Source organism: Saccopteryx leptura, chromosome 3, assembly GCF_036850995.1.
Source record: "Saccopteryx leptura isolate mSacLep1 chromosome 3, mSacLep1_pri_phased_curated, whole genome shotgun sequence".
Taxonomy (NCBI): Eukaryota; Metazoa; Chordata; class Mammalia; order Chiroptera; family Emballonuridae; genus Saccopteryx; species Saccopteryx leptura.
This window is the reverse complement of record NC_089505.1, coordinates 270,781,017-270,794,437: the sequence shown is the minus strand read 5'-3', so window position 1 is coordinate 270,794,437 and position 13,421 is coordinate 270,781,017. Positions and strand designations below refer to the sequence as shown.

The 13,421-nt window shown below is 38.2% G+C and overlaps 1 protein-coding gene across 9 annotated transcripts in view; it reads left to right on the top strand.

The window, feature by feature from the left end:
- SOCS5 (suppressor of cytokine signaling 5) overlaps window positions 1–6,594 on the top strand; it is a 69,447-nt gene extending 62,853 nt beyond the window's left edge. For all 9 annotated transcript variants that reach the window (XM_066378336.1, XM_066378335.1, XM_066378334.1 and 6 more), the window contains one exon: window positions 2,826–6,594. In XM_066378336.1, coding sequence (XP_066234433.1) covers window positions 2,838–4,448 — 1,611 coding nt within the window. In that variant the 5' untranslated portion in view covers window positions 2,826–2,837 and the 3' untranslated portion in view covers window positions 4,449–6,594. The remainder of the gene's footprint in view (window positions 1–2,825) is intronic.
- The last annotated feature ends 6,827 nt before the right edge of the window (window positions 6,595–13,421 follow it).

Here is a 13,421-nt window from a genome sequence, read left to right as displayed (position 1 = left end):
AGGTCTCTCCTAAAATTCTGTAGGCCTCTTCTATACATGGCAAAAATAAAAAAGATGAGAAATGAGGATGAGATTGTGGCACTTACTTTATTTAGTATTATTCACACCCCAATACAGAGAGCATTATCCTTTACTCCTCTCTTTTGAAGCTACCATTGGAGCATCACCCGAAGCTCATTAAAAATAGCAATGTCCATGCCCCCTCCAGACTGATTAAATCAGTCCCTTGGGAGAGGAACTCTGCTCTGTATCATGTAGTTTCTAGGTGACTGTGCAGCAGTGTCATTGTGTGGGTCCCTCATCCCAGAAATATCTATTTTCCATTTGGAAAGAATCACTGGTCTGGGTGGCAGATTATATAGTATCATTTCTCTTTAACAGTGCACAGGGGACTTTTCAAGTTAAATATGTCAGGTTGAACATTGGCATTTTATCTTTAATCCCTCCTGGAACCCTACTAAAACTAAAGAAATTAAAAAGGCATAAACTCACAAGTACTATAGAAAGCAAATGAGAGAAGCCAGTAGTAGGCCTGATTGGTCAAGTTTTTGGTAAAAGCAGGTAGCTAGAAATGAACAGAACTGAGAAAAGTGATCTAAGTGCCTGCAAACGAGTATGTTAAAAAGCAAACCAGTTTACACTGCTGGCTTAGAAATTACAAGAACCAGTCACCTCAGAAGGTAAGGGTGAAGTATGGAGTTGAGAACAGGAATGGTTGAAAGTCTGTATGGATCGGACTCCCACTGGGCCTCCTGTACCCTGAGTGGCCAGAAGGCTGTTGTTCCTTTATCTGGCATGAAACTAGAGGTTAGAGCTTGGAGAAATTCAGTCTAAGAGGTTCAGTCATAGCTGAAGTTGGGATATCTTTTATAAATAAGGACACTTTTTAAAAAATAGGGACTTAAGCAAAAGTCTAAATATTAAGATTAAGACCCCTTATTCCCTTGCCCTATGGTAGTTGTGAATACACAAAATACAGTTTAGAGTTTATTCTTGTATTATTTATTTTTATTATTGTAATTATTGTTATTATTATTATCATCATCATCATCATTAACCTACTTTTGCTCACCCCTGTATGCCCCAGAGAGGAGATTGGATCATTTCTGTCTGAGATGAGCTAGCCAGCAGACACACTTATAGATACTGACTTTTGATAATTCCCTAATAAAAAAACTCTTTGCCTCATGGCCTTGTAGTAAAGCCAACCAATTGACAAGCAACCTCCCCCCTCCCCCCTCACCCACCGCAAAGCAGACAGAGCTTCTGATTAGCAGATTAGTGCTGGTGGATAGCCAGGGATCATCAGACACTTGTGGAAAGCCCCTAAAATAAAAAAAGAGAGAGAGAGACCTAAAGACTTAAGGATGGTGCTAAGAAGAAACAGATAATAATATTTTAAACATTGAAAGAAAACATTGAAAAATATTTGTATCTTTAGCAAAATGAGATATTAGAATAGGATGCTTCTAAAAAGAACATTCAAAGAATAAGAAAATGGTCTTGGAAATTAAAACTGTGATCAAAAAGATTGTAACTGAGCTAGAAGTGTTAGAAAGTGATGCCAAAGAAATCTACCAGACAACAGAAAAGGAAAATAAATACAATATTGAAAAGAAAATATGTGATAATCAAAAGATGAATCTAAGAGGTCTAGTATCTAATAGAAAGCACTGTAAAGAGAGAGGCAGGAGGGCGGTGGGAAAGGCACTGAAAGGACCTTATGCCACGAATGTAAAAAAGACCCACTCAAATTTTTTTGAAGTAAAAAACAGGCCACATTAACATTAACAGGACTGGGAATTGATATGACACTTGACTTTCTGACAGCCACACTAGGAGCTACTAGAACAGTGGAGTAATGCCCTCAAAATTCTGAGGGTAAATAATTTTCAACCTAGAAATTTATCAGCCAGTTCAGGTTTTTCCATTTCCTCTAACATTGACTTTTGGGTTCCTGAGTGAGACACGATTTGCCTGTCAAAAATTGTAGTCTTAAAATATTTGTAAAGTGCCATAAACTACTTTAGAGTTTTTTAAAAGAGCAAGAATAAAGATGCCAAATTGCATATTTTTTTTTATTTTATTAGTTATTGCAGTATCATAACTTTTTTCTATTGCTCTATTTCTTCCAAATTCTTCCAGGTTAAGAATTGAGAAGCTTAAAGACACCTTTCCATTTAAACCAAAATATTTTGTTCTCTTCCTTATTTTCCTTTCTACTTAGACTGCTTCTTCAAAATCATGGGTAAAATTTGATACATTGTAGGGTGGAGAGGGAAGATTGAATAAGCTTTAGATTGCTAAATGAGTGGAGTAGCAATTGATAAGTGAAATGAGGAATATTGCTACTTAAAGGTTTTTTAATTCTAATGTGTAACAGATAACGGTACTGCTTGTAACTTTTGAGAAATTGAATACAGATATGTTTCAACAATTCAGAATATATTTTCCCTTTTCATACTTGAGGCAAGCATCTAAATTATTCTGAGTAAGGAGATGATGTCATAATGCAATTAGATTGGTATATGGGAAAAAGAAACCAGAGTTTAATTAAGAGTTGATTTCCTTTCCCTGAGTTCTGAGTGTTCTGAGAGGAAATGGAAAGTGAGGACTAGCTTGAATGATAATGTGGTGCTACAAAAGGGCCTGGTGACCTTACAACTACCAGACAGAGTGTTTGCCTCATCCCTTTAGCAAAGTAAGGCAAATTCTTGACCAGCATGGCTGAAATTTCCAGTATTGAGAAGGGGGTTGAAGTCTGCCTTTTCTGTTTTCACATATCACTTTAATTTATTTTTCTCCTTTTCCTGTTTTGTCTTTAGATCTTATAATCAATGGATAAAGTGGGGAAAATGTGGAATAACTTCAAATACAGATGTCAGAATCTCTTCAGTCATGAGGGAGGAAACCGTAGTGAAAATGTGGACATGAACCCCAACAGATGTTTGTCTGTCAAAGAGAGAAACATCAGTATAGGCGACACAGTTCCTCAGCAACAAAGCAGTCCCTTAAGAGAAAATGTTGCCTTACAACTGGGATTGAGCCCTTCAAAGAATGCTTCAAGGCGAAACCCAAACTGTGCCACCGAAATTCCTCAGATTGTTGAAATAAGCATTGAAAAGGATAATGATTCGTGTGTCACCCCAGGAACAAGACTTGCAAGAAGAGATTCCTACTCTCGACATGCTCCATGGGGTGGGAAGAAGAAACATTCCTGTTCTACAAAGACTCAAAGTTCATTGGATAATGATAAAAAGTTTGGTAGAACTCGAAGTGGATTTCAAAGGAGAGAGAGGCGATACGGCATGAGCTCCGTGCACGACATGGACAGTGTTTCCAGCAGAACTATAGGAAGTCGCTCTCTGAGGCAGAGGTTGCAGGATACTGTGGGCTTGTGCTTTCCCATGAGAACTTACAACAAACAATCAAAGCCTCTCTTTTCTAATAAACGAAAAATACACCTTTCTGAATTAATGCTTGAGAAATGCCCTTTTCCTGCAGGCTCAGATTTAGCCCAAAAATGGCATTTGATTAAGCAGCATACAGCCCCTGTGAGCCCACATTCAACATTTTTTGATACATTTGATCCATCCTTGGTTTCTACAGAAGATGAAGAAGATAGGCTTAGAGAGAGAAGGCGGCTTAGTATTGAAGAAGGGGTGGACCCCCCTCCCAATGCACAAATACATACATTTGAAGCCACTGCACAGGTTAATCCATTATATAAACTGGGACCAAAGTTAGCTCCTGGAATGACTGAAATAAGTGGGGACAATTCTGCAATTGCACAAGCTAATTGTGACCCAGAAGAGGACACAACCACACTGTGTTTGCAGTCCCGTAGGCAGAAGCAGCGTCAGGTGTCCGGAGACAGCCATGCCCATGTGAGCAGACAGGGAGCTTGGAAAGTCCACACACAGATTGATTACATACACTGCCTCGTGCCCGATTTGCTTCAGATCACAGGCAATCCCTGCTACTGGGGAGTGATGGACCGTTACGAAGCAGAAGCCCTTCTGGAAGGGAAACCCGAAGGCACGTTTTTGCTCAGGGACTCTGCTCAAGAGGACTACCTCTTCTCTGTGAGCTTCCGTCGCTACAACCGATCCCTGCATGCCCGAATTGAACAGTGGAATCACAACTTTAGTTTTGATGCTCACGACCCGTGTGTATTTCACTCCTCCACTGTCACTGGACTTTTGGAACATTATAAAGATCCCAGTTCTTGCATGTTTTTTGAACCATTGCTTACTATCTCACTAAATAGGACTTTCCCTTTTAGCTTGCAGTATATCTGCCGTGCAGTAATCTGCAGATGCACTACATACGATGGCATCGATGGGCTCCCTTTACCGTCGATGTTACAGGATTTTTTAAAAGAGTATCATTATAAACAAAAAGTTAGAGTTCGCTGGTTAGAGCGAGAACCAGTCAAGGCAAAGTAAATTCTCCCGTCCTAGATCTGCTTGTGTATCAGACAGTACACCTATAGCAAGCACACATATCAATGTTAGGTTTTTTTCAGTACAGTATATAAGCTTAGTGTTAGTATCTGTCAGATGCAATCTGCTGTTACTTACTCAGAAAAACTCGGTGCCTATTGAGACAAGAGGACAGAACTACAGGTGTTCAGTAAGGCTACAGAGACATTTTCCAATCTAGCTAACTGGTTTTGAATGGCTGTAGTAATAGAGTGAGGCAGTTCTGGGGCATTTGCTATGAAAAATTCTATTTCTTACTGAAGAACAAATTGTTAATATTGGATGAGTATTTCAATAGTGTGACTAATGTTTGAAATTTTTATTTTTTCTAAGAAGTTTTCTATAACCTTCCAAAAGTAGTGATGTTTGTAGTTACTATAAATCAAGCTTTGGAAGTCCAAAAAATAAAGACTGCCTTCCTTTTAGGAAAAAATAAATGCAGTTTTGTGGCCACAAGGGCATAGTGCAGTTCACTTAAGTGTTGACAGTTTATAGTTGGTCTCCTTTTCTCTTCTGCAAAAGGTACTGTTAAGTAAACCAGTTTTTCTAACTAGTAGTTCTTAAATTTTCAGATATATAAAGTTGGTAGGAGAATTTTATTTAAAGGCCTTAGGTATTAATTTTTTTAATGAGTGCTCTAACTTAAAATACAGTGGGAATAGCTGCTGCAAGGTAGTCCTGTGTGTGATTTTTAAAGTTGACATGTGCAGTCTAATTGTTGATTTATTACTGTTGGATCTTTTCCTATGCCCATGACGAGTTTGTGATCCGTGAAGGAAATGAGACTAGACGATGCCCAAACAAGTCATAAGTAGTAACTACAGTGGTTGCTGATGTTGAGATTATTGTTACACTGTAATAATTTGGATGGCAGTATTTATCCTTTTGTAAATGCTCATAGATGAATTGCTTAAATACAATTTATAGAATTTCAGTGCAGTTCATTTTTAATGGAAAATCTGAACCCTAAAATTGCAGATTTAAAGGATACTGTACAACCTTTGTATCTGTAAATAACTTTACTTAGCACCTTTTTGTCACTTAGAATAGTATGCAATACTACTTGAGTGAGCTACTTTGGAGGTAATACCAAGTTCTAGTGTTTGCTTCTTAGTATTGAACTGAATTTACAGTTCTGTCCTAGACATTTGCACTAAAGTAGTCGAACCCATTCTTGTGTCTTTGTTTATGTGCCCTGTGCCACTGGTGAGTGCTCCTTAGTTTCCTTACCTGCTGCTACAGAAAGTTATTTTACATCCTGATGGCTATTGCCAAGGCTACAAAAAAGAAAAGCTATATTTTATATTTGTATGCAACACTAACCCTTTGACTGCTAATGTATGTTTCTGCTTGCTATGCCTTGTATGGCTGCTGTTTTGTGCTAATAAAGTATGTTTGGTGTTCTTGTATATGTGCTGTTTTATACATTTGCAACAATTTTTCTTGTAAATGGAATGGTTTGGGGTTTTTAAATAAGCTTTACCTAACAACCTACTAGAGTCAATGCAGAATTACTGTACAGTCTAATACTGACTTATTCTGAGTAAGCTAACTCTAAATTTAATGCTATACATTTTAACAATCATAATCACATGTCCTGTGGAACAGTATCTGTAGTTACTGCAAATTACTATACAGAAAATGAACGGAGAAATAATGACTAACCCTATTGATTTCTCTGCTTATAAGTGAAAAATTGAAACTACCAATGATGACATGTCATAGTAAATGAGTATTTGTAGCCTCCTATTGCACCAGAAACAGGTTAAATGAAGTCTTGTGAACTAATACATCAGCGCCATTTGATGGTTTGGGGACCATTTTAATTAACAAATGCCCAAAATGTTGAACTTTAACCAAAGATTTGTCCATTTTAAAGCAAAATGGGAATTAAAGGGACTTAGAATTCCTGTTATTTTTAATGGAAGTCCCTGAAGATCATATACCAAAGTGTTTGAGAACTTCATCCAAACCTACTTTAAAGTATTATGTGCAATTAACTTGTTATGACATAATTATATTGCATAATTGTTGAGTTCGTTTTCTTGAGCTTATAATGTACCTGGAAGGTAAACCTCTTGGAAATAAAAAGTCCATACTGCTTTTTGGAGACAGACTATATATGCAAGTAAAATCTTGTTTTAAAGGGGTAACTTGAAACTCCAAGAAAGCACTTGATGTTTTATATGCTTGTAGCAAATGATCTAATTGTAGTTTTATAGAAAGTATTAATGCTTTTATGTATTTCAGAATTTTCATATGTTAAATGGATATTGTTTTAAATATGTAAATATTTGAGTTTCTGTAAGCATGTATACACTGTGCTAAAAGTCACTTATGTTTCAGTTTGTGTGTAATAATAATATGCAACTTTTGGTTTAAAATTTTCTTTAAAAATTAGCAGCTTACATTTTAAAAAAGAAAAATCACCAGCATGAATTGCACCTAAGTCTGTATTCACTGTGTCTTCTAAACCCTGTTGTAGTCTGTCAACTAAATTTTGTTTGTATGGTCTTTTTGAAGTATATTTTAATAGCAACCAAAACATTCTTCAGAGGTTTGGGCACAGCCTCATAGTGAAGTCAAGAATCCAAATACAGGTTGCTCTGTTCATATATATTCTTACTCTTTCACTCACTCATTTATTCTGTCTATATATGCATATATGTATACAGACGCACATACATTTATTATGTTAATACTACTTTAGACAATAATATTGCTATCTGATTTAAAATCAGATAAGGGGCCTTATTCTATTATATATATATATATATACATATACATATACATACATACACATACACATATTTTTGTATCATTCAAACTTGGTTATCTGTACCTAAAGTTTAGTCTTGCTACTCTTAGTCTTGTTTATACAATCACCTTACAAAGAGAATGCATTCATCAGTATTTTCTAGTTAAACAGTAAAAAAAAAGAAAGAAAAAAGTTTTTGAAGACAGAACTGCTTGGTATAAATAGTTATTAACTCATAATTAAATTGATATATTTTAGACAAAAATTTAGCTCAAGTAATTATACCCCACAACTGATCTTTTTTTCTTACGGACTATTAGAAGGTTTTTATAAGATTTATAATGGCTTGAACCATAAAAATTGATACTTAACTTTTGAGCTTCCTTTTGACAAAATTCAAAGTTTATGAACATTTTTGACATTTTGACCTGGTTGCTATCCATTTTTATCCCAAGCTTTCATTGTTCCCTGGTACTAAACAGTAGTTTGGTAAGTTTTATGGAGATTAGTCCTAGATCACTCATTTTGGTGGCAAAGACAGCTATAAAATTGTTTTTCGGTAGTGGGAAGAGGTTGTAAGTGAGTCAGGACACTCTCAGGAAAGAGATGGAGACAGCATCCTCCTCCTGGGAGTGTTTTAACATGGGGCCAGTTACACCAGTTCATTCATTTGCTCTACTCCCCAACACGTACACTTTTACTAGATGAACTTAGATAAAACTGCACACACAGGGCTGATGAAGGTCAAGGGTTTCCGAAGGGGACAAACTGGATGCATAAAAGTTACATATCAATGAGGCTCAGGTTTTATTTCATATATTTTGCAACAGCTGCTACAGAACACGGACTTTTCCAATGGTATGGTCTAAGGAGTTTGGGATGGGATTTCTGTGGGAGATGGTTGGTTGGTTTGGAGATAGGTGAAGGGTTACTTGCTATTGCAAAGTATGGATCAGTTGGAACAACTGTTTTGGTGCCTGGGAAGCTTGATTGCATATTTAGACTCTTTAGAGAGTCTAAACCAGGGGTCAGGAGCCTTTTTGGCTGAGAGAGCCATGAACGCCACATACTTTTAAATTAATTCTCTGAGAGTCGTACAACGACCCATGTACGTTACGCATTATCCAATAAAAATTTAATGTCCTGGAGGACAGCTGTGATTGGCTCCAGCCACCTGCAACCATGAACATGAGCGGTAGGAAATGAATGGATTGTAATACATGAGAATGTTTTATATTTTTAACATTATTATTTTTACTAAAGATTTGTCTGCAAGCCAGATGCAGCCATCAAAAGAGCCACATCTGGCTCGTGAGCCCGACCCCTGGTCTAAAACTCAACAGATTCATTCAACAAATATTGAAGACTCATGTGCCAGTCACTGTTTTAGGTGATGGCTCTACATTGAGCTATAAGATAGCTACAGGGTCACCTTGAGTGACCTTGAGTGGTGAGAAGAGAATGACCAGGATCAAATAAAGGAGCATTTTGATGAAAGGAACAATCAAGTCTCAATACAAGAATGAGCTTGTGTGCTGAGAAAGAAAATGTTAAGTCTGGAGTCCAGTGAGGGGGTGGGGAGGAACGGTAAGGACCTGAACTGAGGTTGTGGAGGTTGGCAAGGACCTGAACACAGGACTATGAATCCTTAGGGATTTTAATTTCATTCTGAATATGTTGGTCAACCACTGGAGGATTTTAAGTAGGGGAGTGACACGGGCTGCTTTATATTCCTCTGGTAACCAGAGCAAGCTATAGTGGAGCAAAATAAGGGAGACTGCTTTTGTTTTCTGTACACATATCTTTAACATTTAAAAGAGTCACACTCCTTCTGACACTATCACCAGGCTTGCTACCCAGTAAGTTGCACACATACTCAGGTTTTGGGAAAGTTACTGCACAGCTCTTGCACTGATCGAGTGAAGGCGAAGGGGCCAGTTTGCCCACAATTGGCAGAGTTCACCTTCCACAGGATACCTTTCCCAAACAGGCTGTGGGGCAGCTGCACTTGAACCTTGCTCAGGATTATGAAACCAGTGAAGGTAGCACGATTCTCATGGCTACTTTCACTTGAAAGTGTCATATTTATGAAAGTGGAACTTGGTGACTAGGTGAGAGAAGGCGGGAGCCTGGACTGAGGTGCAGTCAGAGGGAAAACTCAGATTCAGGATGCCTTTTGGTGGTAAAACTGAAAGGATTTGGTGATGGATTAGATGTGAAGCAGAAACCAAAGACCAATTTTGACCTGAGCAAGGATGGTAATCTCATTACTAAGATTTCAGAAAACTAGTGGAGGAGCACATCCGAGGGTGTCAGTTGACTCCTGCCTTGGATAGTAGATTTGAGTTTTGAGATTCCTATTTATTGTGCCAATGGAGACATTGAGTAGGCAATCGAATGTATGAATGTGAAGTTAAGGGGAGAATGTAAAATACAGGGAGTCACTATATGGATAGTATTTAAAACCATGAGACAGCTAGGGACTTTGCATGGAGTAGAGCATTCCTTTGGGGGAAGTTATGGCAACACTTATCTTTTTGTCAATTCAAGATTCTGCATCATTAGGGTTTTTTTTAAGCCAACCTTTTTTTTTTTTTTTCCAGAGACAGAGAGTCAGAGGAATAGATAGGGACAGACAGGAACGGAGAGAGATGAGAAGCATCAATTATTAGTTTTTCGTTATGACACCTTAGTTGTTCATTGATTGCTTTCTCATATGTGCCTTGACTGTGGGGCTACAGCAGACCGAGTGACCCCTTGCTCGAGCCAGAGACCTTGGGTCCAAGCTGGTGAGCTTTACTCAAACCAGATGAGCCCGCACTCAAGCTGGCGACCTCGGGGTCTCGAACCTGGGTCCTCCGCATCCCAGTCTGATGCTCTATCCACTGCGTCACCGCCTGGTCAGGCTAGGCCAACTATTTTTAATAGGAGATTTGCCTTTCAACAAGTTTTAAAATACTGGAATCATGAACCTTGTACTCAATTCTAAAACTTTATTCATGTCATATTTGCTTTTCATGCCTTTCCTGTCAAGTTTACTTGTGTATTTTTTTGGTACAAATTTTTATATGAGAAATGCAAGTTAATTATAGACGTTAGAAAGTATTGAAATTTTAAGAAATCAATACCAAAAAAGCAAAGTCCATATCGCTTTCTCTACCATCACCAGCCCCAACCCTCTCACTTCCAACTCCCATTTTGTCATCTCCCAGCGGTAGCTGCTGTTAACATTTATTCCCTTCCATATTTTTCCATGCATTTTAACAGTTAAAAATTCAAAGTTTATAAAATATAGATGATAACATGCAGAGATGGGAAGAGTCTTAGGCCTCAAATCACTCTTAGAAAGTGTACTCAGATGTGCTCCAAACCCTCCTCTTGGCCTGATTCAGTGTGGACCTCAGTTCCTTAGGTCATTTCAGACTCTGAAGCAGGTCATTCAGTGCATACAATAACCAAAATTGCAAAGGCTCCATCACTGATGGTTTCTTGAAATAAAATTTCAGTAGGAGATGAGAACCCTTAACTCACGGATTTATAAACTAGTGAGAAGACAGGCAAATATATGAATGTGTAATGATGCACCTATATGAAAAAAGACCAAGCAAAAAGCAATTAAGAAAAAATTGGTTGCATGCCTGATAAGGAAAAACAAATATGACTGAATTGAAGGCAGGGTGATTTGGTGTCTTGGATTCATTTCATCACGAGAATGTCTAAGAATTTGACTTGGCAGAAGATGGTGGAGAAGCAAGGTGGGGATGTACAGTGGTAAGTAGCAACTGAAGAGGGACAGAATTTCCATTGCTTGTAACATTTAAACATGCAAGACCGAAGAGTCTGGACTCATCTAGGTTCTTTTTTTTTTTTTGTATTTTTCTGAAGCTGGAAACGGGGAGGCAGTCAGACAGGCTCCCGCATGTGCCCGACCGGGATCCACCCGGCATGCCCACCAGGGGGCGATGCTCTGCCCATCCGGGGCGTCGCTATGTTGTGACCAGAGCCACTCCAGTGCCTGGGGCAGAGGCCAAGGAGCCATCCCCAGCGCCCAGGCCATCTTTTGCTCCAATGGAGCCTCGGCTGTGGGAGGCGAAGAGAGGGTGGAGAAGCAGATGGGCGCCTCTCCTGTGTGCCCTGGCCGGGAATCGAACCCGGGACCTCCGCACGCCAGGCCGACGCTCTACCACTGAGCCAACTGGCCAGGGCCGACTCATCTAGGTTCTTAAGCTAGAAATTAGAAATTAAGGCAAAAGTTGCTAAGTGGATTCTAACCAGCAGAGACTGGAGGCAGGAAACCCTGTGCAATTTGGCTAGTGCGGATCAATAGCCCTGAAACTAAACTGAAAAGTAGATCTGAGAGAAGTTGCAAAAGAAAAAAACAGCACAATCTGGGGGAAGGAAAAGCAAGCAATGTGCTTGCCTAGGAAAGGTTTCATTAAATATGTCATAGTTTCTCCAAATTTAAGCAAATCCTAAGAAAGCCAAACTAATATTTCCCATTTAATATAAGTGTGTATTCTGCTTTTAATGCAGAAAAACTAATATTTGATCAAATAAGGGAAATATAACTCCCAGCTATACCTACATAGAGAAAATAGGAAGATGAGGTGAAAAAAAAAAGTCAAAAAATTTACTTGACAAAATGCTGAGAAAAGGCAAAATAAGATTTAAGAGAGAGTTATTGAATTTTATCCCCCCAAACCTATTCTGATTGATGTACAGTAAGTTGTCACTTGTAAGGGCACCAATTTGACCACAGGCTAACTGATAAAAACAAGAGTTAAGGTCCTACAGCATCTCATCAGTGTTCTAAGAAAATGTTACTTGAGGACCTGTCATTGTTTTCTCATTTCTTAAATTTATTAAGTGAAAACTGCATTGAATTTTTATTTAGTAGCCAATATTACTTTTGGAAATGTATTGCTACCTGATACTATTCTTTCTCTAGACATTTGCTAACCATCCCTTTCTAAATAGAAACCTAAGATTTTAGGGTATTCTTCAACTTAATGTAAATCTACCACCACACTGAATTGTCTAATCTTTTCTCATCTGTCTTCAAATACATACAGTTATGCACTTAATTCTACCTTTTACTTCTATTTTTTAGGGTGAATTATTTTAAATTTATATTCCTTTTCTTAAATGCTTTAAGATATTTTTAAAAACTGAACTGGAACAATTTAAATCTCTGTCACCTAATTTTATGAATATTTTAGGTGCCCGTGGGTATAATTGAAATAGATTAAATTTTTATATCATTACAGGAATAGAGAAATATTTTGGTATAGTAATTCCAACTCTGTGAATGATACAAATTTATAAATTGTATCTTTAAAATATATTGTCTTTTAGCAATGTTTTTCCTAATGATAACAGGATTAGAAGACTAAAGTTGATTTCTAAAGTTTGTCCATGCTAAATTTCTCATTCTTCAAACAGATAATCTGAGAGGCAGTGTAGTTTATTGGTGACATGAATGAAATAAATGTAAGGACCAACATTTGATCTATTAGCAATTCTGTCAGAGGCTGGGTGATGTGCCTAAAATAATGGCTTCCTGGCCCAGCAAACAAACCATATATATCACAATGTAACGGATGGATTATTTCATACTACACAAGATTTACCTGAGCTGCCTGTGTCTAATCATCTCTTTGTCTTTGAGATCTGACTTAGAGGGTTGAAGTAACTTGTCCAAGGTCACAGAGAAAGTGAGTATCAGAGGTAAAATTCAAACACAGATCTGAGGCCAGAACCTAAGCTCTTACCCACTATACTTGTTGGATCCTAATTTTGTCAGCCAAGTTAATATTTTTTTGACACTTCACCCTTTTTTATTACCTCCAGATGACAATAGGTTGTAAACAACTGATGGAAATAGATTCTAAACCATTGATAAGTGTTGAAAAGAACAGGCCACTAGAGTCTCCTTGACTCATATTCTTCAGTAACCTGAGGAGTGCCTCTGCCTGTTTCTCCCACCTGGTCGGCACTCTCTGCCCTTGCTCACTCCTCTCCTGTCGCCCTGGCCTTCGTTCAGCGGCTTCCACACTTCAGTATCCTTCCCACCTCTGGGCTTTTGCCCGTGTTGCTCCCTCCCAAAATCTCACCTTCCCACTCTGTCCACGACAAGGTAGATGCTGCTCATTCTCTATTCCTCTGCTTAAATGTCACTT